The 27292-nt window shown below is 39.3% G+C and overlaps 1 protein-coding gene across 3 annotated transcripts; it reads right to left on the bottom strand.

The window, feature by feature from the left end:
• Positions 1 to 21484, bottom strand: ANAPC7 (anaphase promoting complex subunit 7). 3 transcript variants are annotated; one of them, XM_057744451.1, is made up of 11 exons: positions 21285 to 21484; positions 17472 to 17658; positions 14976 to 15095; positions 10596 to 10707; positions 10123 to 10276; positions 9245 to 9387; positions 7586 to 7703; positions 5750 to 5946; positions 3318 to 3542; positions 2508 to 2658; positions 1 to 853 (listed from the first exon to the last, which is right to left on the bottom strand). In XM_057744451.1, exons 1-11 carry the CDS (start codon positions 21482 to 21484, stop codon positions 664 to 666), a joined length of 1797 nt encoding a protein of 598 aa, XP_057600434.1. In that variant the 3' UTR covers positions 1 to 663. The 3 variants fall into 3 exon arrangements, with proteins under 3 accessions (XP_057600434.1, XP_057600436.1, XP_057600435.1); XM_057744453.1 differs by having other exon boundaries at positions 17472 to 17588; positions 21285 to 21405; XM_057744452.1 differs by lacking the exon at positions 21285 to 21484 and adding an exon at positions 21162 to 21257.
• Between the last annotated feature and the right edge of the window lie 5808 nt (positions 21485 to 27292).

The raw sequence follows: 27292 nt of genomic DNA, 5'->3' as shown, positions 1-27292 counted from the left end.
TGTACAAAAAACAGTTTTATTCATTACCCCAACTGCGCCTCTGTTCATGCTCTAGGTCACACTTGTTTCTCAGATTCGGCCCAGGCTCACAGGCAAGTTACCAGATTAGCAAATAGGAAAACTGTTCTGCAAAACAGCAACTGTCAGCTTAAGGCATTAATAACATTGCAGAAGGACAAGGTTACTAGGGAAGTTTGGACAACTGAGGATAATGATTTCTGGGACAGGAAACCCTCTCTGAAAGGGCCGGGCCCATGCTGCTGCTGGGAGATGACACTCTTGCTCTGGGTGACAGGTCGCTCCTTTAAACCCATCCACAACATCACAGACAAAACACTGTCTATTCCTCGAGCTTTCAGATTTAGTAGTTCTATAAAAAGCACTCTATCCCAGAAGCCCCGACATATCCAGGGGCCTCTCAGAGGGCTCACTAGGTCCTCCCTGGCTGAAGCAGGGGAGGATGGAGATATATGGAAGGTTGGTCAGGCTCAGTTTTTAAAAATGAAGTTGCTACTAGAAATACGGAGCAAGGGGCAGAGACCCCTGCTACAATCACATGCTGAATCATTGTCCTCCCAGAGAGCGGGCTCCTACAGGTTTTTTCAGTCCGTGGAAGTGCTCAGAGCAGGGCAGGCCAGTGCGGCCACGGAGCTGCTGCCTGCCTCACTGCATGCCGAACCACTGCTCCTGGTCAGCCCACTGGGCCGCCTCACTGTCGCTGCCCTCCAGGTCCCCTTCTTCCCCACTCCCTTCCATGTCGTCCACATCCTCCTCCTGAGTGGCATCCGTGGGACTCTCCTCCTTCTCCATCTTCTGCATCCCCTCTAGAGACTTCTGGTCATTGGGGTCCAAACTAGGGGACAACAAAACAAAGGAGAGGCCTGAATCTCTGCCTTGCTTCTTGCTGGCTGATGCGTCATCTCCCTGGCACAGCAGTGAAATGACCACCCAGTCACAGAGAAACTGCTAATGCCTGGCCTCTCCAAACAACTCCAGTTTCATAGGCAGGATCAAGGGAGTCCACTACTAGAAGTGAAAAAAGGTATCCTGTCCTAAGGTTTAGAATTCTCAATTTGAGTTTTCTCCATGTATTTCTTAAACCTTTTCACTTAATACCCCTAGAATTCTGCCAGAGGAAGATACTAGATAACACAAATGAAAAAGCAGCAAATAACCATTAACATAAAAATTCAAATATAATTTAACAGTACTGGGTTTTTAAGTTACAAGGTTACAAAAAATATTTATTTTTCTGTGAGTAAAACTGTTCCATGTCCTTTTGATATAATTAAACATATCAGCATTTCAGCAGTCAACTAAAATCATCACGCTTACCATGGAACAGACTTGTCAGCTCCTAGGTTAGACCCCAGGACCCAAAGCTACCCCTACCTGGGCATCTGACTGTAGTAGCTAAGAATAATGTGCATGCCAAAACCCTCAGAGGGTCCAGAACATTTGTTTACTTGGTTCCTAAGCAATCTCTCCTCTTGCCTTTGTGACCATCACTGAAGCCAGCCAGTGTTCAATTTCTAGTAAATCCCGTTTTATTTTCACATTTTCTGGGCTTCCAAAAAGCAAATGAAACCCATGTTGGAATCCTGTTCCTACTTACATAACTGTAGGTTGATCTGTAACATCTCCTCTTCTCTGAAACCTTCCATACAGCTCTCACCCACACCCAGGGCTCCCCACCCTCTGCACTCCCACCTTCTAGAGACTGCTTTGAAAGCACTTAGCACATGGTATCTATCAGTCTGCATGTCTCAGACTGAGAGCTCCCAGAATCACAGCATTCCCAGTGGTTACTGAGATGCCAGGCACATGAGTGGTGCTCAACTGCTGAACAAGTAAATGAATGTGATCAGACTCAATTAAAGACAGGCCTCCACCATAACTTTATAGACACACAGACAACCCTCAAAGAAATCACTTCTGTATTAAGCAGTAAGAATACCACTATTTATTTAATATTTACTATGTACCAGGCACAGTGCTAAGAGCTTTACATGGAATAATCATTTTATCATTTAATACCTAATAAGGTAGATAGATATAGACAGGGAAATTTGTTAGTAACTCGCCCAAGTTAACAGGTGGTAAAGGTAGTATTCTTCAGAGCTAACGTTCCTTACTACAGATAGAAACATGGGAAAGTACTTATAATACGTTGATTTGAAAAAGCAGAATATAAAATATATACTACGTATAACCCTATAAAAATATGTATATGTGTTGGCAAGGCCAGGAAGATGATCTACACAGATGAAAACAGATGTTATAGTGGTGTGGCTGATTATGAGTGAAACAGTTCTTTAATGCTGTTAATATCGCTTAAGAAAAAGACTTTAGAAGTCATAAATTTACAAACAACTCTACTATTAGTATTATTACTCTGTTTTCAACCGTGGGCACAGAGTGTGTGTGTTTTCAGAACTCCTGTTACACTGTTCCCTGCCTCCTCTACCCCTCATTGACCTTCCCCCCATGGGAGGCTAAATGCCTACCTTAGTGCTATACTATACTGGTCCATTGCTTCCTGATACTCATTGACAGCTACAAGGAAATCTCCTAGGATCCGATGCAGGACACAGTCACTCTGATTAGCTAGCGCGTTCCTTAGCAAAGCAATTCCATCTTCATATTTCTGTTCTCTGCCTGAAAAGAGAAAGACCCTCATTTTCCTACTTACACAACATTTTGAAATATATTCCCATAGCAAGTCATATACACAAAACCACAACAGTGATCACAATCCAACATCTATTTATACATGTCAAGAGAACAACAGTGTGGCAGTAAGTGAGAACAAGCTCATTTGAATTCCTATTCCATTAGGAAATCTGTATTTTGAGTTGATTTTTAAAAACTTACTCTTAACCAAAGTTCATATAAAAAGCCAAAATGGATTGTATTTGCCAAACTAACCCAAACTCAGTTCATCATAAATCAGGACTTAAAAAACCAAGGCTAAAAGGGAAGTCATAAGAGAATCAAAATGGGTCAAAACAGTTCAAATTAGTTAAAACCAGTTATATTTGGCCCAAATTAGTTCAGGACAAAGTGAGCTGAATAGGTGCTAACCACGTATAGCTGATTTGAGCCACTCCACCAAAGTCATTCGCTGCCAATTCAAGCAGGTCTAAGCCAATTACGTTTGGTTGTGCTAAATATAAACCAATTCACGTGGGCTCAGACCTACTGCAAAAGCACACACCTGTTTGGTCATCTGCAACCAACTGGGACTAAGGAATCCAACTGAGGTCAGGTTTTACACAATTCACAAGGAAAAGGGAAGTAAACAAGATAATACTTACTAAGTAGTTCTGCTTTTTTCACCACAGCCTTAATATAATCTGGCCTTTGGGTCAGGGCTTTATCTAATAAAGTTTTGGCTTTCTCCTGTGTCACTGGGTCTTCAAGACAAACGGTGGCTAAAAGGGTTAGGGTCTGTGCATTTGCTCCTAAAGTTTTGTAAACATTGTTAGCCATTACCATTGCTTCACGAATACTATTGGAGGCTAAGTAACATTCGATGAGACCTGAAAAAATATAAAACAGAAAGGTCAACCACATTACCATTCCAAGCCATGCTTCCATTCTGACAGCGTTCCAAATTGTAAACCTTCAAAGTTTCAAACAAAGGGCAGGCCAGGGGAAAATTATGTGAGATTAGACTGAAGGGTATGTTGATGGAACTGCTAAAAGGTGCTCTTCCCCAGAGCATCTGATGGGTGTGGAAAAAGCCTGCAGAGCAAAGGCACCTTCAGTTAGTGAAGGAAACAAACATGCGTAAGTAAATCAAAGCATGCAGGCAACCCAGCTAAATGTTAGAGGAACAAACATGACATTACTCATTAACTGATACTATGAAAGATGAGGTTTCCAACAAAATCCAAGGTTTTGCTGCCTCTTAACAAGGTGTTAATTCCCAGCTGTGTTCAGTCACTTTTAGTCCTACATTTAAGGTGCAGGGCTCCTAGAGTCCACAGTGAATGTCCAGATCTAAAACTAAAGACCTAGGAAGCAACCTAAGGAGAAAGGAAGACCTTTTCATCTGAAACATAAAAGTTATCTCAAGAAGCATTTACTGAGGGTTTCCCTAAATTGGATGGAAAGGGCTTAATCAGATGGATCAAATACACTGAGATCGGCAGCTCCTGCGTCTTTCCATACCCACATCAAGATGCTCCATGGGGATATTTCAGGTAGAGTCAACTCTCAACTCTTCATGCCAAGAAATCAAAGAGAACAGAGGAAGTACTTTTTGGTACAAAGCACTCATCAAACAGAAAAACAGCTTAAACCCCAAACCCACACACTCCCTGGCAGATTTCCTCTGTATACTCCTCCACCCTAGTGACATTTATAACATTTGTGCACATTTTATCACACAGTATAGTTACTTAACCATAAATTATCTAACTCTTAAACGCAACATGATGGATTCAGAATATGGTTGTTTGTAACTACTTACTGAAGAGTTTTACTTTCCTGCTAAAGCCCCACTGGAAATTCAAACCGAAATGTTAAGAACGCATTTCACTAATCCAGGGCCCCCAACCAGTAAAGGAAGCTCAGCTAGAGGCTGCAAGAAGCACCAGAGGGCATAACCAAGTCACCCTGATCCAAATCACCACACTGTAGCTTGAGTGAAGCCATCCCATAAAGCCTCACTGGCCAACTGGGGAAGAACTCTATTCTGTGTCCAACCACTCACTGTGGTAATGGAGTTATTCAACTGCATTCCTGGGCTCTTATGAAACAGGCACACAGCAGAGAGGAGTTAGCGTGATAAAAGCAACTGGGAGGCTAGGAAAGCTACAGTTGCAGGATCAAGAATTTAATCTGAAACCAAAAGCTTGGTCTGCTGCAGTTTAAGAACAAATCCACAACGTGCATAGTTCTTTGGCTATCTAGGTGGATTTTTTCTTTACTCCAACTTCCAGATTTCATTTCTCAAATTTGAACTTATCTTCCTATTAGGAGCAAATCACTCCTAGACTCCTGGGTTTATTTTTAAATTCTTATGCTTTGGAGGAACTGCATCTTGTAAGATCTATTTTAACGTCTGTGACTGAGTCACCAAATGCTGCTGAAGCTGGCACAGCTTTGAACTCCTAGGGTCAGTTCACACGAACTTAAAATAGTACATAAAACAAAGTTTGACCCTGATCATGCCTACTCTGGAGGTCACAATGAACTGACCAGTTCCCACAGTCAACACTGTCATATGGATATGGAGTTACCCTATGAGTAATATTTCTGACCCAAGGTAAGATGACTGTAGAAAAAGAATAAAGACATACCAAGCAATCCAGCACAGTGCTGGCACAGAGAGATTCAGAGTAATGAGCGGACCATGTTTGAGAAACAAAACAGGACCAAAAAACCACCCCAACAACACCCTCACCAAAAATCAGAAACAAAAAGTGAGGAAGTGGATTATGAAAGTGTGGAGTGAAAAGTCCAGCCCTAAATGAATTTATAATGCCTAATGCAGTGGTTCCCAAATATGTCTGCACACTGGCATTACCTGTGATTTTAAAGTACTGATGCCTATATCCCAACAGCAAATATTCTGACTTAAACAGTACTGGAGTGACCTAGCATCAAGATTTTTAAAAGTTCCCCAGAGGACTCCAATGTACAACAAAGTTTGGAAACTGCTGGCCCAACAAAACTTTCCATCTGAGTGCTGTCACCACATCTACAAATCCACACCATTCATCTATATTTTTTGTCTTACCTTCGTAACAATCTAAGCGACAAGGTGCAAGACGTATAGCCTCCCGAAAGTGGATTATTGCTTCTTGGACTCTGCCCATGTTTCTAAGTGCTGCTCCTTTAAGTAGCAAAGCTTGAACACTATTACTATTCAGCTGAATGGCTTTGGCTCCTAAATAGAGGGCTCGGGAGTAGCGTTTGCTATAGAAGCTATGACACCTGGAGGAAAAAACAACCAAAAGTTATCCAAGATAAGACCATAAAGAAACTTCATCTAAAAGGGAAATCAAAGAGAAGGCCCTCTAACATGATCTTTACTACAAACCCCTTACAACTTTAGCCTAAGACATTAGTGAAAAAAACAGAACAACAAAAATCTACTGAGGGGACTTTCCTGGTGGCACAGTGGTTAAGAATCCACCTGCCAATGCAGGGGACATGGGTTTGAGCCCCGGTCCAGGAAGATCCCACATGCCTCAGAGCAACTAAGCCGGTGAGCCACAACTACTGAACCCATGTGCTGCAACTACTGAAGCCTGTGCGCCTAGAGCCTGTGCTCTGCAACAAGAGAAGCCACTGCAATGAGGAGCCTGCACACTGCAAAGAAGAGTAGCTCCCACTTGCTGCAACTAGAAGAAAGCCCTTGCAGCAATGAGGAACCAACGCAGCCAACAAATAAACAAATAAAATTTTTTAAAAAGTGAGACATTCAGAGAATTTGTAATCCAGGTCAATAACAAAGCAGCACAAATGATCCAACCTGTGGCCATCTGAGATTCACATCCACACAATGAGCTACAGCCTGTGTCCCCAAAAGAAAAGGAAACACATAAACTCTACTTTCAAGGATAAGACCTTTAGGAATCATGAAAACCTGGTCTTTTCTAGATCCTCTGCTTCCTCTGGACTTTGCTTAATTGTGAGTATGTTTAGGAAGTGGTGATAGAGGTTTATTTGAAATTTTAATATTTCCTATTATCTATATACTAAAAGAATCTATTACCAGTTGTATAATTTTAGTATTGTTCTAGGACAAAAAACAATTTCCTAAAACATGTTTAATTTATCTTTCAAAGGCTTTCTTATTTTTCTGGGGGGGGGGGGAATGGGCAGTAATTATATAATAACTATGTTCAATATTTTCATGTGTGTTTATGGTATTTAACATTTTATACAGTAACTTAAAACCATTTGCACATTTATGGAAAATTTGAGATATTCTATGGAAAGTAGAATATCTCAGAATTGTAATGTATCTGGCTATAGTACAAGGAAAATAATTTCTCCCCAATCTTATTAATAATACCTTCTGGAAATCTTTTATATCTACATTTGTTTTATGATTCTAATAATAATATTTAAAGAATCACTTTCTACTTTTCTTGAGTTTGTCATTGCATCCTGCCTGTCACAAAAACTGCACATGCACAGAGACTCTTGATTTCCAGAGTTCAGTCTGCTTTTGCTACAAGCTGCTACTTCTTCCCACTGCAACACCAATGTGCCTGAATAAAGTTGTTTTCAAATAAAAAAAACAACAACAAAAAAAACAAAGCAGCACAGCTCCCAGCCTGCTCACTAATGGCTCCCCATGAGCGGGTCCAGAGCTGAGCATGATGCATTCACCATCTCAAACACCAACCCCATAAAGCAGGGGTGTCATCCTCATTTTCCAAATGAGGAAACAGACTCAAGAGAAGTAAACAATGCATCCAAAGTCACAGACAGACCATGATTTGAATCCAAGTATGATTATCCCTTACACCAGTGCTTTCAAATCTATACTCTATTTAGGAGGAACCGCAATTTCCTAAAGAATCTACTAAAACTGGGGAGAAAAGGGAATGCATAAACATACCCAGAGACCACCCAGGGTTCTGCATGTTGATCAGAAATATTGAAAAGGCGGCAGCCAAGGTTCTCCACATCCTCTAGCCGCCCTTCTCGTGCCAGGAGATAGCCATATACATCCATTCCTACAGAGAAAGATGCTCATTAAACAAAGCAGCAGGAGTCTTTTAGGAGCTGCAACCTTCACCAGAGCCCACACTGAGGCCCCAGCTCCTGCAGGGTCTGAGCCCTCTCTGCCATCACGAGCTCCTCCTGCCAGCATTCCCAGTTTCCCACAGAATGACTATTAAAAAGATAAAACACATCCAAAAGTTTAAAAAAAAAAAAAAAAAAAAAGCAAAGTAGTAGAAGGGCCTACCTCACAATTTGAAAGCCTGTTATTTTCAGAAACTATTTGTCCCTACATCCTGTGGCATAATACAGCTATCCTAACACGTAACCAGAAAAGGCCCAAAAAAGGCATCAAATTAAGTTCTCTCTTCCAAGAGGTCTAGACACAGTCAGGAGTACACACTTAATATACCAGTTAGTCTCAGGAAAAGTTAGCCTACTGCAGAAAAAGCATCTAGTTCTTTCTGGAGTGTAGTTCATTTAAGATCATCCCCTTATCCTCCCCTTCACCCCCCACATTTTCGCTCATGCTGTATAAAAAAAGGTGCCAAGCTTGCCGTCACCCATCTCTTACCACCATTCCTTACTATTCCTTCAGATTCCCAAGAAAATGCCTCTCAAACCAAGATTACTGCAACTCTTCCTGCTGGCCCCTAAACTCAGGTCTGAGCTTCCAACTCCAAGCTGCTGACTACTTGAAGCCAGGCTAGTACTTCTAAAATACCATTTTCATCATGGGCACAGGCAGTCTGGAGAAGAGAAATAACACTGGGCAGGAGGGGACCTTGGGTAAACAAATTCACTTTCTGGATCTTTTTCCCCATCTACATGCTTATGAAGTTCCCCTCCCTGCTCTGTCATTCTTGTGGCTTAAGAGTCTACAAAACTGTTTACTATCACAAGGCCATATTTTTCTGATGACCTTTTTTGGGCCTTTACAAGCAGACTTCAGCCTATCTACCCAACCTTATTTCCCAGTACGATTTCTGCGCCTTATACCCTTCACTCACTGCCAGTCACCCAACAGCCATTCTTTGGAAGTCCCTGTGGCTTACCTCTTCAGCGGCAATCTTCTTTTAAATCAATGTTTTTTTGTTGTTCACTTCTAATTACTTCCTTTAATCACCTTATCACTTTCTAAATATCTGTTCACTTACTCCTTTTTAACTATATTTAAGGACATAGTAAAGCTAAATTCCCTAAAAGGATATTATGGTTCTGGGGATGCCACCCAAATTCTCAGTCAGGCACATCACAAATTTATAAATCATAAGGATGGGCTATGATCTCTCCCCCACAAAAAAAGACAAATGATCTGTGGGGAGATGACACTTGAATTCAAGCAAAAACAACTGCTCAAAATGGAATTACCCAAGTGTCAGAGACACTGTCAGGACCTAAAAAAAAAAAAAAAAAAAAAAAGGTAAAGGGCTACTCTAATAAATTTTATAATATTTTTATGAAAAATTATATCAGAAGATCATGCTACATCTTCTCCCTGTCTTCTGATTTGCCCCTCTACAGCCACCTCCATCCCATCCCAAGAATTACTTACCTTTTATCAGATAAGGATCCAACATCTGTGCCTGTTCAAACTTGAGGACAGAGTTTTTATTGTCTCCAGCTCTGAAGTACAGATCTGCTAAGCTTCCCAGTAGGTCCACGTTATCTCTCAGTAAGGACTTTTTCTCTAGTGAACTTGAAGATATTAAACACTGAACCTTAAAATCTATTGTAAATCCTCTTAGTTGTTGAATCTGGGTGACGGGCAAATGGGCACTATTTTCTTTTGGGTATGTATAAGATTTTTCATAATGAAAGACTTTAAAAACAAATCGTGTAATTAGATTTTCTTATTCTGAACTTATAGCTTAAAGCTATACAAGACTGGATAGTAAATACACAGAATAAAGCAGAAATCTCTATCATTACCTAGAAATCTCTCTCATTACATTCCGGTTACAGGTTTTCAGAGGATAACCTAAACTACACGGTATTAAACGTAATGCCATTCAAAGTGACAGCTACTTATTACTCAAATGACTCTGCCTAACACAAATCCCACTCTGTTGTCCTTAGAATTTACCTGACTAGAAAGAAAAATCTCAGTCCTGAGGCAACCCAGGTCAGATGCTGAAATAAACTGTTTCTGGGACATGCAAAAAGATGTTCTTCCAGGTTCAAGTATGACACACTTAGGCAGTCTGTTTCGCAAGGGTCACTACTTTTGCAAGTACAGAGCTAAAATCAGTCCAAGTTTACATTGAACAGAGACTATTATATCTGGGACCATTCAGGACATTAAGAGACTAACAAAGCCCAGGAACAATTGGCTGTAACATTTTATTTTTTCTGCTTTGCTAATTTAGTTACATCAAACCTCCATACAAGGAAAGGGCCCCAAGAATACTGAACTAACTTTGCGGCTCTTACCAGATGGTATTAATTGCTCTTGAGTTGTCACCAATATGCACAAAAGCATATGCTTTGATCCACACAGAGAGCCAATCCAAGTTAGGCACAGTCTGGATCACGTTCATCGTCATTGATGCCACCTCTGCACCTTTTACAGAAAGGGACAGCAAACCTAATCCAACAGAAAGTAGGAGAAAGAAGGTGAGGCATAGCACCCTTCTTCTACAATGCAAAAAGCAACAGGCTACTCTTTCCCTAGGCTATAAGGCAACCCTTTCCCTATTCTAAGCAAGATGCATCTGACAGAACAACTACAGTATTTCTTGACTAGTGAAAGAATACACGGCAAGAGTAACCTATTGACTCACTCTCTGGAGGCAAGGCATGGGCAACTTTTAAAAAACAAAGTTATTCTAATGTACAGCCAAGACTGAGAACTACTATCTTAAAGAGTAAACACTCCATGAAAAGAGGGAGGGAATGACCTGTACCTAGAATGGCATCAAGGGCTAATGGGCACTGCCTCAGCACTTCCTTATAGCTGGTGACTGAAGGTCGCTCCTGACCAGCTTTCTTATACAGGTTTGCCAACATCATGTTTATCTGTAATAAAACAAAAGACAATAAGTATATATTTAAAAACAAAATCTCACCATCAATAAGTCCTGATTTTTATTATCAGCTATTCTACTTTTTACTGGAAAATCTACCCAAAGCCCTGTGGAAATAAAGTTCAACCCCATTCTTCAAACCAAAGAGGAAATAACTACCTTTGCTTTTCCTATGTCCTCCCATTTCCTCCCAAATTCCTCTCACTTACCCAACCAAAAGGTCCAATAATATCTAGAGCAAAGATGCTGCCTCTGGAAATGGAAGTAACATTTATTTGAGAAATGTTACAGAATTCTAATTATCTTGATTTTTAAGACAACATGAACTACTCTAAAAATGCCTGTTTACATATTTTATCTTTTAAGTTTACATATTCTAAAGACGATTAATATCACAGCATAAAGTGAGGAATTCTTAACATAGCTGCTTAAAAAAGATCAGATGAATTTTTCCCTATAGGAAATGACAGATACAGAAGTAAAACACTTGGCTTCTCTCTGACAATTAGTCTAGCAACTAGACTCTAGCCTTTCTAATGCTTAAAGCTTTGACCCACAGATACTGTTAGACTCATCAAAGTAAAGCTACAAAAATCAAACACTAACTGACCTCTAGAGGTGATGATGATCCAGAAATTAGCTATACTATTTAAATCTAGTGAATGCATTTTTAGCATAGTTCAAATATGTAATTCAGTAAAGCTCTAGTAAAAAAACAAAAAGCAAAGCTAAACCAAAAAACACCCTTCCTAAAAATGCAAAGGAGAAAATTTGAGAAAACCTAAAAGTTCCAAAGAATATAGAAGTTACAGGGGAGTGATAAATAATCTTAATAGTACAAAGAGAAAAACACAATATTCCAATTTAAAATTAATAGGTCTTAAATAGAACACACTGTTTGCCCGATGATTAACCTAAGGAAGCAGTCAATATGATGGCATAAAAGAAAATAAGCCAATCTCTTCAATTATCTGTAGCTTGATATGTCATATATTTACTAAAAAAATTACTGAAGATAAAGAACATCTGTTCCAATTATGAACTCACAGTACATAAAACAATCTAGTATGGCATTAATCCATACTGATTCAAACAATGAAATAATGAACTACTAGAAATAAAACTATTTTTTACTTGGCCTCAGATTTTCCATTTTAGGCTATGTTGAAATGCAAAAAAAAAAAAGGTACTTAAAGGAAAACTCCAGCACTGATGTCAATACTTGAAAAAAAGAAGAGTTAAACTTAATATCCTTTCTTGACTGCTTGTTATTAACAAATTATGACTGACAGACCATCTGTCTCAATAAATATTAAAATTCCCTTTAAACTACCTGACACTTTGAAAGAGTGAGTTTTGAGTACTACCTAGTAATTAAGTCAATTCTTTTTAAAACAGATCCTTACTTGGGGACATCATTAAAGCTGCATGCCACCAGTTATAAATACAAGCAGTCATCATTTTCTAAAAACTGAGTGAGAAATTGTTTTTTGGTATGTTTCTTTTAAAAGCTGAAGATTTTCCAAGATATAATAATCTCACACTGGAATTTTCCTTTAAAATGTGAAGGAATGTGTGGCAGCATTTACCATACATTAACAGACGTTCATTTAGACGCATTTTGACTCACTTCCTTGTCCTTTACACAGACTGAGAAGCCAGTTAACTCCCTAACGGACAAGAAAGAACTGTAAATATTATAGGTTTATGTTTGAGGCACACATCTTTGTTTGCACCTGGCTACAAAAGCTCTACAGAATGAAGGATATGTACTCCTAATATATGTGCACTCTTCTAGTCCCTCCTAAAATGATGGCTGTAAACACCAAAGTGTTGGATACCACAGAGCTCTGCTTCTTTGCCATTACTCATTTTTAAAAATATCCCCAAACTCCCTCAAGTCATCAAGGAAGAAACTATGGTACATTTCCAATAAGATAAGGAAAAGGTACCATTCAAAATTTATAATCAAATCAGCATTTTCCAAGAGAAGACACTCTTTATATATTCAAAAAATTATTCTTGGAGTAAGACTTCATAGTGTACCAGAACATAACTTAGTACAGAGCGCCCACCTTACTATGAGACAAATTAGTCTATGAGGGTGAATGGAAAATTATCCACACTCTGGCTGTAAAAATTATTTTCATTAACTTTTAAAAAAGACACATACTTTGTCAACATCATCTCCTTGCTTTTTGATACACTTTGTCCATCTGTCAACAAGCTTTCACATTCCCTCATTAAAAAAATGTTTTAGGCTGAGCTGTGAGCCACAAATGCACCACTGTCTTCACGTCTTCATATGGACGGGCATCCAGCTCCCCCTTGATGGCTAACAATGGCGCAACCTTCCTTGAACTTGTCCATCTGTTCACACACACTTCTTCGAGACAAAACACTTTCTCCATACTGCACACAGTCTTCAGTAAATAACAGTACCAGGTACACCCTCAGATAACTAAAAAACCAATCACTGCGTGCTGCTCTTCTTTTATGCAAATCACAAGTGGGGCATCCAATTTTGCTTGCACCGCAGTTAGAAATGAATGATGTAACACATTCACACCTGCACCAGCAGTGACTGGGGAGACAGCAGCCTTGAACGGAAAGCTCTTGATAAGACAGTGTGGCTGGAACTTCCCTGGTAGCGCAGTGGTTAAGAATCTGCCTGCCAATGCAGGGAACACGGGTTCAATCCCTGGACCCCACACACCATGGAGCAATTAAGCCTGTGCGCCACAACTACTGAGCCTGTGCTCTAGAGCCTGTGAACCACAACTACTGAGCCTGCATGCCACAACTACTGAAGCCTGTGAGCCTAGAGCCTGTGCTCCGCGACAAGAAAAGCCACTGCAATGAGAAGCCCACGCACCGCAACAAAGAGTAGCCCCTGCTAACCACAACTAGAGAAAGCCCGTGCGCAGCAACGAAGACCCAACACAGTCAATAAACTAATTTTAAACAAACAAAAAGTGCAGCCAACAAAAGTTTTAATATAACCTGAGTGCAGATAATCTTTGACTCACCCTCATATAATACGCTTACAAATGTTTTTAATAATAGCTACCTCCATAAAACATACTGAGGAAATAGCTTAAATTTTAAAATTCAGAAAATATTAAATAAATCCTCAACATGAGGAGATGCTTAAACATGCTCTCATTAAGTCTGATTAGTTACATTAAGTCTGATTAGTTACTTTTAAAATTCAGTAACACTTGGGTGAAAAAACTCTAAATACACCAGGTCCCTACTGGTTATGATTCCTTTTCTTTTAATGGCAGGAAGATGTACATAGACATCATACCTATAAAATTCCTTATTTGTTAAGCACACACTGCACAAAACATTTTTGATGAAGTGAGGAAGGTAGGTGACATGAGAGTATGTGTTAGAATATTAAATATTGATATGAATTCACTCTTAAGAGTTAAGATTTTCACTGTTTTCCTAAACTGGACTTCAAAAAAACCTGTAATCGGAGATGCCAAATGTAATACTCCTTATAGAATAGTACTTTAAAAAAGTATTCTCACATACATGTACTTAATTCATACCAAAGAAAGTATTACTATCCTCAGTAAGAAAAAAAAAAAGTAAAGCCAGATTTTTAACTTGCCTAAGTTCGCACTGCACACAGCTTGTATGACCTAAACTCAGATAAGACACCAGATCTTCTGATTTAAGTTGAAGGTATTCTATACACTATAACGTGTTGCCAAATCAAACACAAATACTATCCTATACACAAATAAGTGCAAAAGGATCTTGTTGTCTTAATTCTGAAAATGAAAGGAAAACATTATCAAATGGGTACACCTACAGAATGCAAAAACTGATGTTCTAAAAATATTATTGCAGGACTTCCCTGGTGGTCCAGTGACTGAATCCATGCTTCTAATGCAGGGGACACGGGTTCGATTCCTGGTCGGGAAACTAACATCCCACATGCCGCGAGAAAAAAAAAAAAGTACTGTTGCTACCTGAAAGTATACTGCAAACCATGTCTCCCACAATAAAAAACACCAAAGAATAAACCCATGTAGTATTCTCCAGCTATCATTTTCCTCATTTGAATTTTCAGGGTCTCATAAGAAAGTCACTCCTCCATCTCTCTAAACAGGGAGAAGAGGGGAACAAAGTGGGAATTAGAAACAAAGGTAAAATGTTCAGATGGACTTTCTGAAAACGAGGAGGAAGAGGATTGGAAGGACCGGGGAAGAGGAAAACATGTAACAAGCTTTTAATTCAACTTACTTTTGGAGTTCTTTGTCTTGAAGGGATCCCATCAAGTATAGCAATGGCATCTTTATCTTGTTTTAGCATTGTATAACATTCAGCCATCTTGTATTTTACTTCAATTTCAGATGGAAGACACTTAAGAAGAAATGAAAACATCTCTTCAAAACATTAACAGTATAGCAGTTCTTCAAAATGTTACACATAATTACCATATGACCCAGTAATTCTGCTTATATGAATACAGCCAAGAGAACTGAAAGCATATGTCCACACAAAAACCTGCACACAAATGTTCATAGCAGCACTAATAATAGAAAAAAGTGGAAATAACCCAAATGCCCAACAACTAATGAATAGTCAAAATACGGCATATCCATACAATGGACTATTACTCTGCAATAAAAAGAAATAAAGAACAGATTATTCCATGCTGTAACATGGATCAACCTGAAAAACATTATGCTAAGTAAAAGACGCCAGCCACAAAAGGCCACATACTGCACGATTCCATTCATATGAAACGTCCAGAATAGGTAAATCCACTGAGGCAGAAAGGTTAGTAATTCCCAGGGGCCGGGGAGATAAAGGGCACAAGGTTTTTCTAAGGTGATGAAAATGTTCTGGAATTAGACAGTGGTGATGGTTGTACAATTCTGTGAATGTACTAAAACCCACCGAATTGTGAATTTTATGTTGTGAATTATATCTCAATTTTTAAATAAAACTTCTTAAAGATTAAATATATTTAATTCACATGGACGGTTCAGCATGTACTTAGCATACAGAATGCTCAAAAAAAGTTAATTACTTCTATGAATGATCCTGTGTGGATAACACACATGACTTTCATTCAGTGTCAGAAAATAGAAATCCTGGCAATCAGCTCTTTAATAACAAAAAAATGTTCTACATAAAGAGAAATAAAACAAGAGGAAGATGTGCTGGCTCTTTAAAAAAAATGTATTACTTTGTATCTTTTTTTATGTGGAAAGATACAGAACATGACTCAATTTCACTTCCAGTTCATTCTATTGACATTCCTTTTAAATATAATTTGCATGTATAATTTAAAGGCAGATTCAAACTGAAAAGTCAAAGTTCCCCTCTTCCTAAAGCTTTCCATTACATTTATTTCCTTCACACACACACATTTTTCATGTATATTACCCATAGATATTTTAGGCATATACCAGGATATACTCATATCTATACAATATCCCCTTTAGGAAATTCCCTGGCGGTGCAGTGGTGAGAACTCAGCTTTCACTGCTAAGGGTCAGGGAGGGCCCAGGTTTAATCCCTGGTCTTGAAAGTCTCGCAGTGAGGCCAAAAAATAAAAATAAACTATCCCCTTTAAACAAAACGAGTAGTGAACACAATGCTTCAAACCTTAATTTCTTTACTTATACAGTTTTTTCCAAATCAGCACAAATACCTCTATATTTCATTTCTTCAATATTTCCATCACATTCCATCCTAGGGCTATACTACAATTTAACTAGACTCTACTGATAAAACACTTTTGCTTCCAGTGCCTTACCATTATAAACAATGCCACAATAAGCAGCCTTAGTTATATACCCCTGTAAACCTTTTATGAGTTGACTACTAGGGTTAATTTCTAGCAATGGAATGACTGTCAAATGCTGAAATTACAATTTTTTACCCTTCTTTAATTATCAAGCAACCAAAACCAGTAGGAATCCATAAGATTATTTCGTATAAATCTCCCCAGGTACTCACAATCCTAAGAACTGAGTTACATTTTTAAAGTGTGCTTTCATTAAAATTATAAAAAAACAGTTCAGATTTTGAGTTCTGTCTGTATAAAAGGGAGGAAAAATGCAGGATTTTGGTTAGAGTCTAGATAATTCTATTTAATTTTGAAACTAATTAATTTAAAATTTAATTCTATTTTTATTTTTATTTATTTATTTTAATTAATTTATTTTATTGGCTGTGTTGGGTCTTCAGTGCTGCACACAGGCTTTCTCTAGTTGCGGAGAGTCGGGGCTACTCTTCCTTGTGGTGAGCGGGCTTCTCATTGTGATGGCCTCTCTTCTTGCAGAGCATGGGCTCCAGAGCATGGGCTTCAGTAGTTGTGGCTCACGGGCTCTAGAGCGCAGGCTCAATAGTTGTGGCACATGGGCTTAGTTGTTCCGTGGCATGTGGGATCTTCCTGGGGCAGGGATCGAACCCGTGTCCCCTGCACTGGCAGGCGGATTCTTACCCACTGCGCCACCTAGGAAGTCCCTAAAATTTAATTCTGTTTTTAGATTCATCCAGAGAGTGAATTTTGCTTTTAGTCCTTAGTGCTTGGTTGGATGCATTCTTGCATCTAAGTGATTTTTCATCTTTGTTTCTCCAGTCAGCTCCCCTTTAAAATTACTTTTTATCTTGCATCTTCTACATCTAATCAGCAGTCTTTTAAATTCCTTCAGCCTCTCCTGCTGCACTCAAAACAAACAAACAAACATATGAAAAACACATCACAAATCTATCTCCAATTACCTGACTTTGTGGAGTGGATGCAGAATTTCCAGTTGAAGGTCTCACTTTTGAAGTTTTACTTAGGGCTTTCTTCTGCTGTAATGCCATTGTATACTTACTCACAGCATTCCGATATTCCTTATCATGAAAGAGAGAATCTGCATGATACACCAAAAGCTGGTACTTCTGAGATGGGGAGAATAACTCACTAGAAAACAAAGAAATTACACCCTCTACATGGTTGTTTTGAAATGTTAGAAAGAATGCTCTCCTAGTATCTATATAAGCCTAACACAAAGCCTTATGTTGAGTTTACAAAAAAGTCAATGTACCTTAAGTGCTAGTCCCTTAAAAAACAGGCAAGAGTCATACTCCATGTTAATATGGTCAACATATATAGCAAATTGCCTTAAATTGTTCTGTTTTAATGTTTTCCTTTATTTACTATAAAAATACCTCTAAATCAAATTCAGTAATAGAGATATACAAAGAGAAAGGTAATACAGTTTACCCTTGAACAAACCAGGTTTGAATTACAAGAGTCCACCTGTATGTAGATTTTTTTCAATAGCACACACTACAATACTATACCATCCTTCGTTGAATCTGTTTATGTGGAAACTGCAGATATGGAGGAAATGCATAAAAGGCCAACTTTAAGTTATATGTGGATTTTTGATTGTTGGTAAGGTTAGTGCCCATACCCTCCCCCCGAAAGTTGTTCATGGGTCAACTGCATACCTTTTCCTCCCCTTCTTTAATCTAAGCCCTCGTAATTTAAGAGTTTGATATATTCCCATACTCTCATATTAATATCAATTTTTAGGGTAATATAGACAAAAGAGATCAATCATGACTTAACTAATATTACCAAATACTACCAAAGAAGGGTTAAAGAACCTGGAAAACAGAAACTCACCACTCTGAATCCCTTTTAGCTAAGAGGTTTGGAGGTAACTTAAAAATCTTCAAATATTAAAGTAAATGGGAATACTAAAACACTGAAGTATGGGAATAGACTGGAATAAACAATGGGACAGAGTGGAATAGAATGAAAGGATTAGCCTTATTCGATGAAAGGGTTTTTTTGTCTTGTTTTGTTTTTAACATACAAAGGTAACCACTAACACTAGGAGAATTTTTACTTCCTTGAGTCTCAGGGGTTTAAGGACAGGGTAACGGAACCAATACATTTCAGAACCTTTTCTTTAACCTTGAATATTGCTCGCAAGTGTTTTAAGTGCCTAGAACTGGCACCAGTCTTAATGGGAAACTCATATATTTCATCTCCAATGCCATCCCTCCCCCAGTTAGAGTTTACATTTTTTCATTGACAGGGAAAAGCTACAGCCACTTAAAATGAAAGCACAGTCAAATAACTCTGTAGATGGTTAATTGCTCAGCAAAAGAATACTCAAGAATAGGTACCATAGATTAGCAGTTGCCAGAGGCTAGGGCAAATGGGATTGATGAGTGACTACTAATACATTTGGGTTTTCTTTTGGGAGTAATACAAATGCTTTGGAATAGACAGTGGTAATGGCTGTACAACTCTGTGAATACACTTAAAACCACAGAAATTTCTTTAAAAGGGTGAATCTAATGGTATGTAAATTTTATTTTAATAAAAAAATAATTTAAAAAAAAAGGATAGGTAGATATAAAGTTATAAAGCAAAGTCAAGGACCAAAAGGTATAATCTAGATAGTTGAGATCTCTTCCAACTCTGAGATTCTACATATTGAGAAATAAGATTTGAAAGAAAACAGTTGATTTGATAGAAATACTACACTCAGAGAAAGCATTCAGATGTTTATATATTGTAACATACATGCCTACTTATGCATGCATAAGTTATCTCTGAAATGATACATGAAAAACTGTTAACTTGTTACCTCTGGAGAAGGGAAAATGGTGGGGTGAGGTTCAAGACTCAGGGGCACACACTTATCTACATACCCCTTCAGTACTGTTTTTTTTTTTTTTTAACGGTGTGTATTGGAAATTAAGTAAGAAATTTTAAAATATAAATGACAAAGGTCAGAATTTAAACACTTCCTGAAGCTAGGAAGGAAACTGCCAGTTTAGCCTGATATAAAGAAGGGGTTAAGTCTAAACAGAGGACCAAACTCCTTCTAACTACCCTGTTTAACATTTTCAAGAACCAAGAATAATGACTAACTGGGGCATAAATTTCCAATGGTAGACACTGTATGCTTTGACAAATCACTCAAAACCAGGTGAAAGGTTCCAGAATAAACAAAGAAGGCTGAAAGACACCAGGGCTCCTCACCATCGACACTAAGTGGATGGTGGTAAAATGATGGGTCTCACGTAGTGAGGTCCAAAAGCACTAATGGAAATGAAATAGGAAGCAACAACCTGCAACACAGTTAAGTGGCCTAACAGCTTACAGAGCAGGCCAAATGCAAACAGGTCCACCCTGAGTAAAAGATTATAATGCCATTTAGATGCAATTGACTGTGGTGGGTCAGAATGGAGACCTCAAGAGTCAGATCAAAATCCAGACACTGTGGCTCCTTCACTTACTTGATGTGTGAACTTAAAAACCGTACTTCACCTTCCTGAGGTTGCAGGCACTTCCTTATTATTAGCACAGTCAATAAACATTTGCGTGCTTACTGCACACAAGCACTGTGCTGACTTCATTAGGCGTTAAGAGGGATGAATATATCGATCTTAAAAGTTGCCATCAAAAGAAAAACATTTTTCTGTAACGATGTGGGGTGATAGATGTTAGCTAGACTTACTATGGCGGTCATTTCACAATACATACAAATTATTGACTCATGTTGTACACCTGAGACTAATATGTTGACTGCATCTCAGTTAAAAAAAAAAAAGATGCAGAATACAAAACAGGGCAAAGGGATAGAACGGTGAGGGTAACGGACAATTCTGATAGCGAGACGAGAGTTCTTTAGGGGAGATATCTGAGCTGAAACGTAAGTGAGGCAGCTCTGAGGTGAAGACTGCAAGCAGAACTGCAAATACAAAAGTCCTGAGTTGAGAACGAGCTTGGTGTGTTCAAGTAACAGAAAGAATAGCCAAGGAAACTGTAGTAGAGATAGAGTCGAGGAGATAGACGTTTGGCCTCGTAGGCCGTGGGAAGGAACTTTAATTTAAGCACAACGGAGAAATTTAAACAGAGGGGCGACATGCACTCTAGGCTGGGAACAGTCCTGTGCTTCATCCGCAATAACACTCCACAAACGGCAGCTCTGAAAACGTGAAAGGGACAGAGACCTTAAAAAAGGCGCCACTCCCACCCACCAACGAAGTCTCCCGTTTTCAGGTGTTTCCAGAGACAAGAAAGTGAACCCTACTGACACATTCACGGGGAAAAATCAATCTCAGGTGGGGGACGAGGGTCTAAAACCAGGGCACTAGGCTTCTTGGAGCCTCGGCAAGCGAGAAAACGTTCTTCCGGAAGGAGCCGGGAAGGGAGGAGTCAGCCCAGCGATGTGACAGTCGCTTTGCTCGGTGACAACTGCCTCAGGAAAACCTCTGCTCCCAACTTTCGAGAAACCTTCGCCAGGGTCGTCCTTAGAGCCTCCGCCTTCCATTTCTCGAAGCAGCAGCTCGCCGCATCCCCCAGGGAGCGCACCTCGGCTCCCGGCACAACGCGGGGACCCAGTGAACTCAACGTGCGTTCCTAAGTCCGCTCCGCCCGACGAGGCCCTCACTGACCTCGGAACCTCAGCTGGGGCCCGCAGCCGCTCCTTCCCTCCAGTCCCCAGGCCCCCTCGGCCCCCGCTCCCGAACCGACGCCGCTTTCTCCTCAGCCCCGGGACGCTCCCCGCCTCAACTCACGGGTTGTTATTACTCATTGTAAGTAACAAGCTGCTGAGAAGCCGCACGTTGGAGTGCAGCCCCGCGGCCGCCATGTCTCGCACGTGGTCTATCACATTCATTCTGCCCAGCAAGGCCGCGGGTAGCTGCTGCAGCAGCGCGAAAAGCCGGTTGAAGCTCCTTGGGGAAGTCTCCAAAATGGCAGCCCCGCCGGGGTCCATCGGATCTACACGCGGCACCGCCCCCATAGGCAACTACTTAAATGCCTGAAAAAAAAAAAAACGAAACAAATGACAGTTCCTTCCCCGCCAAGCCCCCATGAGGTGGCACGATTTGGTTTCGGGGTTGGGGGGCGGGGGGGATGTTGTTGTTACCGAAAGTTACGTTAATATTCGAAGCGGCAAACTTTATTGAGGGCATACAATGGTGTGGGGACAAAAGGTACCTCAGGATAAATACGTGGTCAATTAAAACGAGTCTCAGAGGACTCTCAGAAATTAATAAAATTGCACTGACGTTTATCAGAAATGAGTTAATATACTAGTAGGATGCGGGAGAAAAAATATCCCCGACGGCTGAAATTAAATATTTTAATCAGGCGCCAGGGGCAGCCCTAAATGCTTTTACAATCCCGCTAGAGCGCTAAGGCTGAAAGTGCCACGCCCCCTCCTTTCGGGTGTTCTGTGTACTTATGGGAGTCAGGCTTCGCTCCCCAGCTGCAAAAGGGCATATTTTCACCGTGTGACATTGCTCACTAGCTCAGAGTTAATAAAGACTAGACTGAGTTTTAGCCATCCTAATATGAGTGTAGTGTTATTTTATTGTGATTTTTACTTTGCCGCTCCCAAATGACATGTGAAATTGAGCATCTTATATGCCTATTTGCCATCTGGGTATCTTATTTGGTGAGGCATCTGTGCAGGTTTTTTGCCCATTTTTTAATCGGGATGTTCGTGGGGTTTGTTTTGTTTTGTTTGGGCTGCATCCCACGGCTTGTGGGATTTTATTTCCCAGACCAGGGATGGAACCTGGGGCCTCCGCAATGAGAGCGTGGAGTCCTAACCATTGGACGGCCAGGGAATTGCCAGGATGTTCGTGTTCTTATTGTTCAGTTTTAAGGGTTCTTTGTGTATTTTAGATAGCAGTCCTTTATCAGATTCATCAGAAAATATTTTGCAAATATATTTTCTCCTAGTCTGTGGCTTGTCTCATTCTGTTGACAACTCCCTCTCTTTTACTTTCAGTAATAGTCCTGAAATGTAATTAATTATAATAGTCAGAAAAGAGACAGTGAAAATATTTTATCAAACTTCATCTAAATAATGATGTTAGTAAAATTTTTAATGAAAAATAAAACCAATATTACAGGACAAAAAGTTAACGGATTAATACTTTTTTATTAATGTATTTTTAAAAACTGTTACCCTACATGGATTAGCAAAGAAATAATATACAGTTTCTGGTTTTGATCCTTAAATTCTGAGAACTTGTCAATGACTGCCAAGCTGATCATCTTTGCATATTTATGTTCCATATACTGTGTAAAAAGATGTCAATCATTGGAGCACAGCCATGAAAAGACATGGAAGAAACTTAAATGCCTGTTACTAAGTGAATGAAGCCAATCTGAAAAGGTTACATTCTGTATGATTCCAACTATATGACATTCTGGAAAAGAGAAAACTGGGGACAGTAAAACATCAGTGGTTGCCACGGATAGAGGGGAGGGAAGAATAGGTGGAGCACAGGGCATTTTTAGGGCAATGAAACTATTCTATATGACACTACGATGTCATACATTTGTCAAAACTCATAAAATGTGCATCACCAAGAAAAAACTAAGGTAAACTGTGGACTTTGGGTGATAATGGTAGGTTCATCAGCTGTAACAAATATACCATGACTGTGAGATGCTGATAGCGGGGGAGGCTGTGCACGTGTGGGGGCGGGTATCTATGGGAACTCTGTTAGTTGCCCTCAGTTTTGCTCTGAACCTAAAACTGCTTGAAAAAAATTAAATTTACTAAAAAAGAAGAAGCAAAGGGAGTGGTGGTGTAAAAATTGACTTTTTCTGGGTATCAAACACACTAGATACACCACTGTATCCACCACACTTGGAACAATGGCTGGCACCCAGTAAACATATAAATGCTTGCTATTAAACTTTTTTCTGCATTTGAAATGTTTCATAATTAAAACCACCGCTAATAATAGCAAAAAGTGGAAACAACTGAAATGTTCATCAACTGATGAGTATATAACCAAATACGGGACATTCATACAACGTAATCCTATTCAGCAAAAAATTAAAAATGAAAAGAACAAATTGCTGATAACAACATGAGTGAATCTCAAAAATATTATGCTAAATATAAAGTCGTGCTAGGTGAAACAAACCAGAAGAAAAAAAATCACATAATCTCTGACTCCATTTATATGAAATATCCAGAAAAGATAAATTAAAAGCAACAGAAAGATTGGTTGCTTGGTGGTGAGGGTGGGAATGAAAACAAAAGCCCATGTGCTTATGGAGCTGATATTCTAATGAGGGAAGATAAACAATAACTAAGTAATACAAATAGTATGTGAGAAGGTAATAAAACATACTAAAGTATTTACAGAAGAAACAATGTCTAGGGTCTACTTTGAAATATTCCCTGGAGTGGAGGGAGATATATGAAACAAAATCAGCAAAATGTTGATATCAACTGAAATTAAGTGGCAGGTACATGGGAGTTCATTATGCTATTCTTTTAACTTGCATGTATATCTAAATTTTCCATAACTGTTTTTTAAAGGTGCTTAAAAGTTAAAGAAGAAAGGGAGTGTTGGGGCAGGCTCTGCCATTTTAAATCAAAATCAGAAAAGGCTGCACTGAATTGGTGACATATGAATGAAGACCTGAGGGAGGGGAAGTGGGAGCCACGTAGAAATCTAGAGGGAGAGGATCCCAAGCAAAGGAAACAGCAAGCTAGTCTGTCTAAAGCAGGCGTGAGCTTGGCATGTTAGAGGAAGATTAAGGGGGTAAGTGGGCTGGAGCTGAGCGAGGGGGGAGAGGAGTAGGAAACAAGCTCATGGGTGCCAATGAGCAGAAAAGTAACATGATCTGACTTGCTTTTTAAGAGGATTGCTCTGTCTGATGTTAAGAGTAGACTGGAGGAGGCAATCAAGTCCAAAACGTGCAAGTGTCAAGGCTGACGATCCCTTTTATAAGGGGAAGGAGGAAATGAGTGATAGAAGATGGGGGAAGCAGAATAAAGAGAGGATTTTTTTTTTTAAGATGTAAGAAATAACATGTTTATATCCTGATGGAAATGAAGGCGAATATATCACTAGCTAAATGGCAGGAGGAATGTTGATACTTTCTATAAAGAAATAGTGCTAAAACACGTCTGTGGGGTTGATAAACTACACAAAGAATGCACGAAGCATAATATTTATAGAGAAAAAATAAAGAGGCAAAGGAGAGTCCATCTCCTCTGGAAATTTTTTTTATAATCCTCTTTAAAATAAATTACTCCAAAGTAGGATGGATTCCATGGTTAAGTTCTATTAACCTCATGTAAGTCAGATCATACTGATTTTCACATTATACAAAGGACACATGTAATATTAAACTAATATGGGACACACAAGAGGCATATGCAAGGGAACAAGGCCTCCTCTTTCTCATGGAATCATCATCTCCTAAAATGCTAATTTTGTCACTGGAGTCTTTTTAGATACACAGCTGGCCATGAACTTTGAGATAAGCCACTCAACAGATGCAGAATGACATGGATTCCGTGGAGTGCTGAGTCGGATACGTTAGAGGAACAATTTATAAATGTAAATGTTCTGCTCCACTTAAGTTCATTTCTAAACGTCCAACAGCCTCTGAGGAATGAAAATCTTTCCCAGCTGCATTAGATATTTTTCTTAGATCTGTCTTCTGTACAAGGGAAAAACCGTAACACTTGTAAATTGCTCTAAGGGAAACGTTACTTAATATCCCTTAAGTGTCTCCTGGCAGTGATAGCCTTCCTTTCAGTGGAAAAGTAACTTCAGGACAAAGAATTTGCCTGGACAACAGGAGGGAATAAATAGGGCCACCTTTCCAAATGATTTTCCCTCTTTTCAATAAAAGTGGCTGGCAAGGCAATATATTGGGTTCGAAGTTGTCCAGATTGGCATTTTGTGTATGAGATGGTCAGACAGGTAAGGATAGAGCAACTAACTCATTCACACACAAATGCAAAACCAAGAAGGCTTCCCGAGTTAAGAGTTCAGCTGCCAAAAATAGTTTCCTGGAGACTTTAATACTATTAACGACCCCCTTCCTCTTTAGGACTCCCACACTTTATTGATTCACCTTTTATTCTGATTAACCTCTTAGACGGATTCTTTGCTGAGCCCTTCCTTCTTCCTGATTCCTAACTGCTGACTTGCCTCAGGGATCAAATTCTGTCTCCTAATTCCGCTCAGACTGCCTTTCTCTAAAGTCTTTATTTTTATTCCTTTCAGGTATATTTTTGTTGCTGTTGGTTATCACCCAGGCCATCAGCTGCCCCCTCACGCTCAACATGCTCAGAATTAAACTCATCTCGCACGCCCCTTCCAAAAGGACTTCCAATTATTGATTTCTAGAAGTTTGCTGGGGACAATTCCAGCTTCTGTCTGCTGTTCCAGAACTAATCATAGCATGCTCTTTTATGCTTAAGAGTTTGGATGACAAATTATGTCATTACCCAACCTATTTTCATCAAAGGAACTGCTATTGCTGAAGTCAACTACACTCAAAAACCTTAAACTAGGGGAATTCCCTGCTGGAAAAGAAACAGGTGAATTTAATTACAAAAAACCAGGTGAACTTAATTTAAATTAGCAGCTGAAGGTTCAACCAAACCTTCAGCTGCTAATTCGAATGCAGAAGAATCTCCCTCATATCTCCCCTTATTTTTACATTCCCAGTAGCACCCACTAAGCCCTTACATCAGAACCACTAATAAAGCTTCTTACTCAGTGGTGTCTCTCCCTCCCATCTCTCCACCCTGCAATCCATCTGGTGCGCTGTAATTAACTAAATTTCAGAAAAGTCCTGACTATCCTTTCACCCTTCTGCTTGACCATGTAAATGTAAATCTTCATTCGATATATATTTGAGTGCCTCCTGTATGCACCTCATTGTTTCAGGCATTGGAGCTACAATAATGATAGGCATGGCCCACGACCACGTTAAGAAAAAGTTAAACAGCAATATAAGACAGACAAAGACTGCTTCAGGGAGAATTCTTCAGGGGACTTGTGATGAAATGGCAAATGAGTGATTTTTTTTTTTTTTTAAGCACTGTGAGAAACACAAACCCGAACAGATACTTGTACACTGATGTTCATTACAGCATTATTCACAACAGCCAAAAGGCAGAAACAACCCATCAGCAGATGAATAGATAAACAACAGAGTATATCCTACAATGGAATATTACTCAGCCACAAAAGGGAATGTTACCACATGGATGAACCCCCAAAGCATGATGCTAAGTAGAAGCCAGTCACTAAAGTACAAATATTGTATGATTTCCCCTTATATGAGATATATAGATAAGCAAATCCAGACACAGAAAGTAGATTAGAAGTTACCAGGGGCTGAGGAGAACAGGAACAAATGACTGTTTAATGGGTACAGAGTTTCTGTTTGGGATGATAAAAAGTTTTGGAAATAGATAGTGGTGGTGGTTGCATAACATTATGAATGTAATTAATGCCACTGAACTGTACACTTAAAATGGTTAAAATGGAAAATTAACAATGTAATATACTAGGAACCATTGAACTGTATACTATATACATGGGTGAATTATATGATATGTGAATTATATCTCAAGAAAACTTAACACTTGAGAGTTAAGCACAGAAACTATGGAATGGCTTGGGGAAAAACGGGGCAGGAAAAGTGATGATTAATGAGGGAAATGGTTCTCACAATGGTGGGTAAAAGCAGAATGGTGCCCTTGTGTGGAGAATCTGTCATGTTCTTTGTCCCACTAATA

Source organism: Hippopotamus amphibius, chromosome 8, assembly GCF_030028045.1.
Source record: "Hippopotamus amphibius kiboko isolate mHipAmp2 chromosome 8, mHipAmp2.hap2, whole genome shotgun sequence".
In the NCBI taxonomy this organism is placed as follows: Eukaryota; Metazoa; Chordata; class Mammalia; order Artiodactyla; family Hippopotamidae; genus Hippopotamus; species Hippopotamus amphibius.
This window is presented reverse-complemented; position numbering and strand designations above follow the sequence as displayed.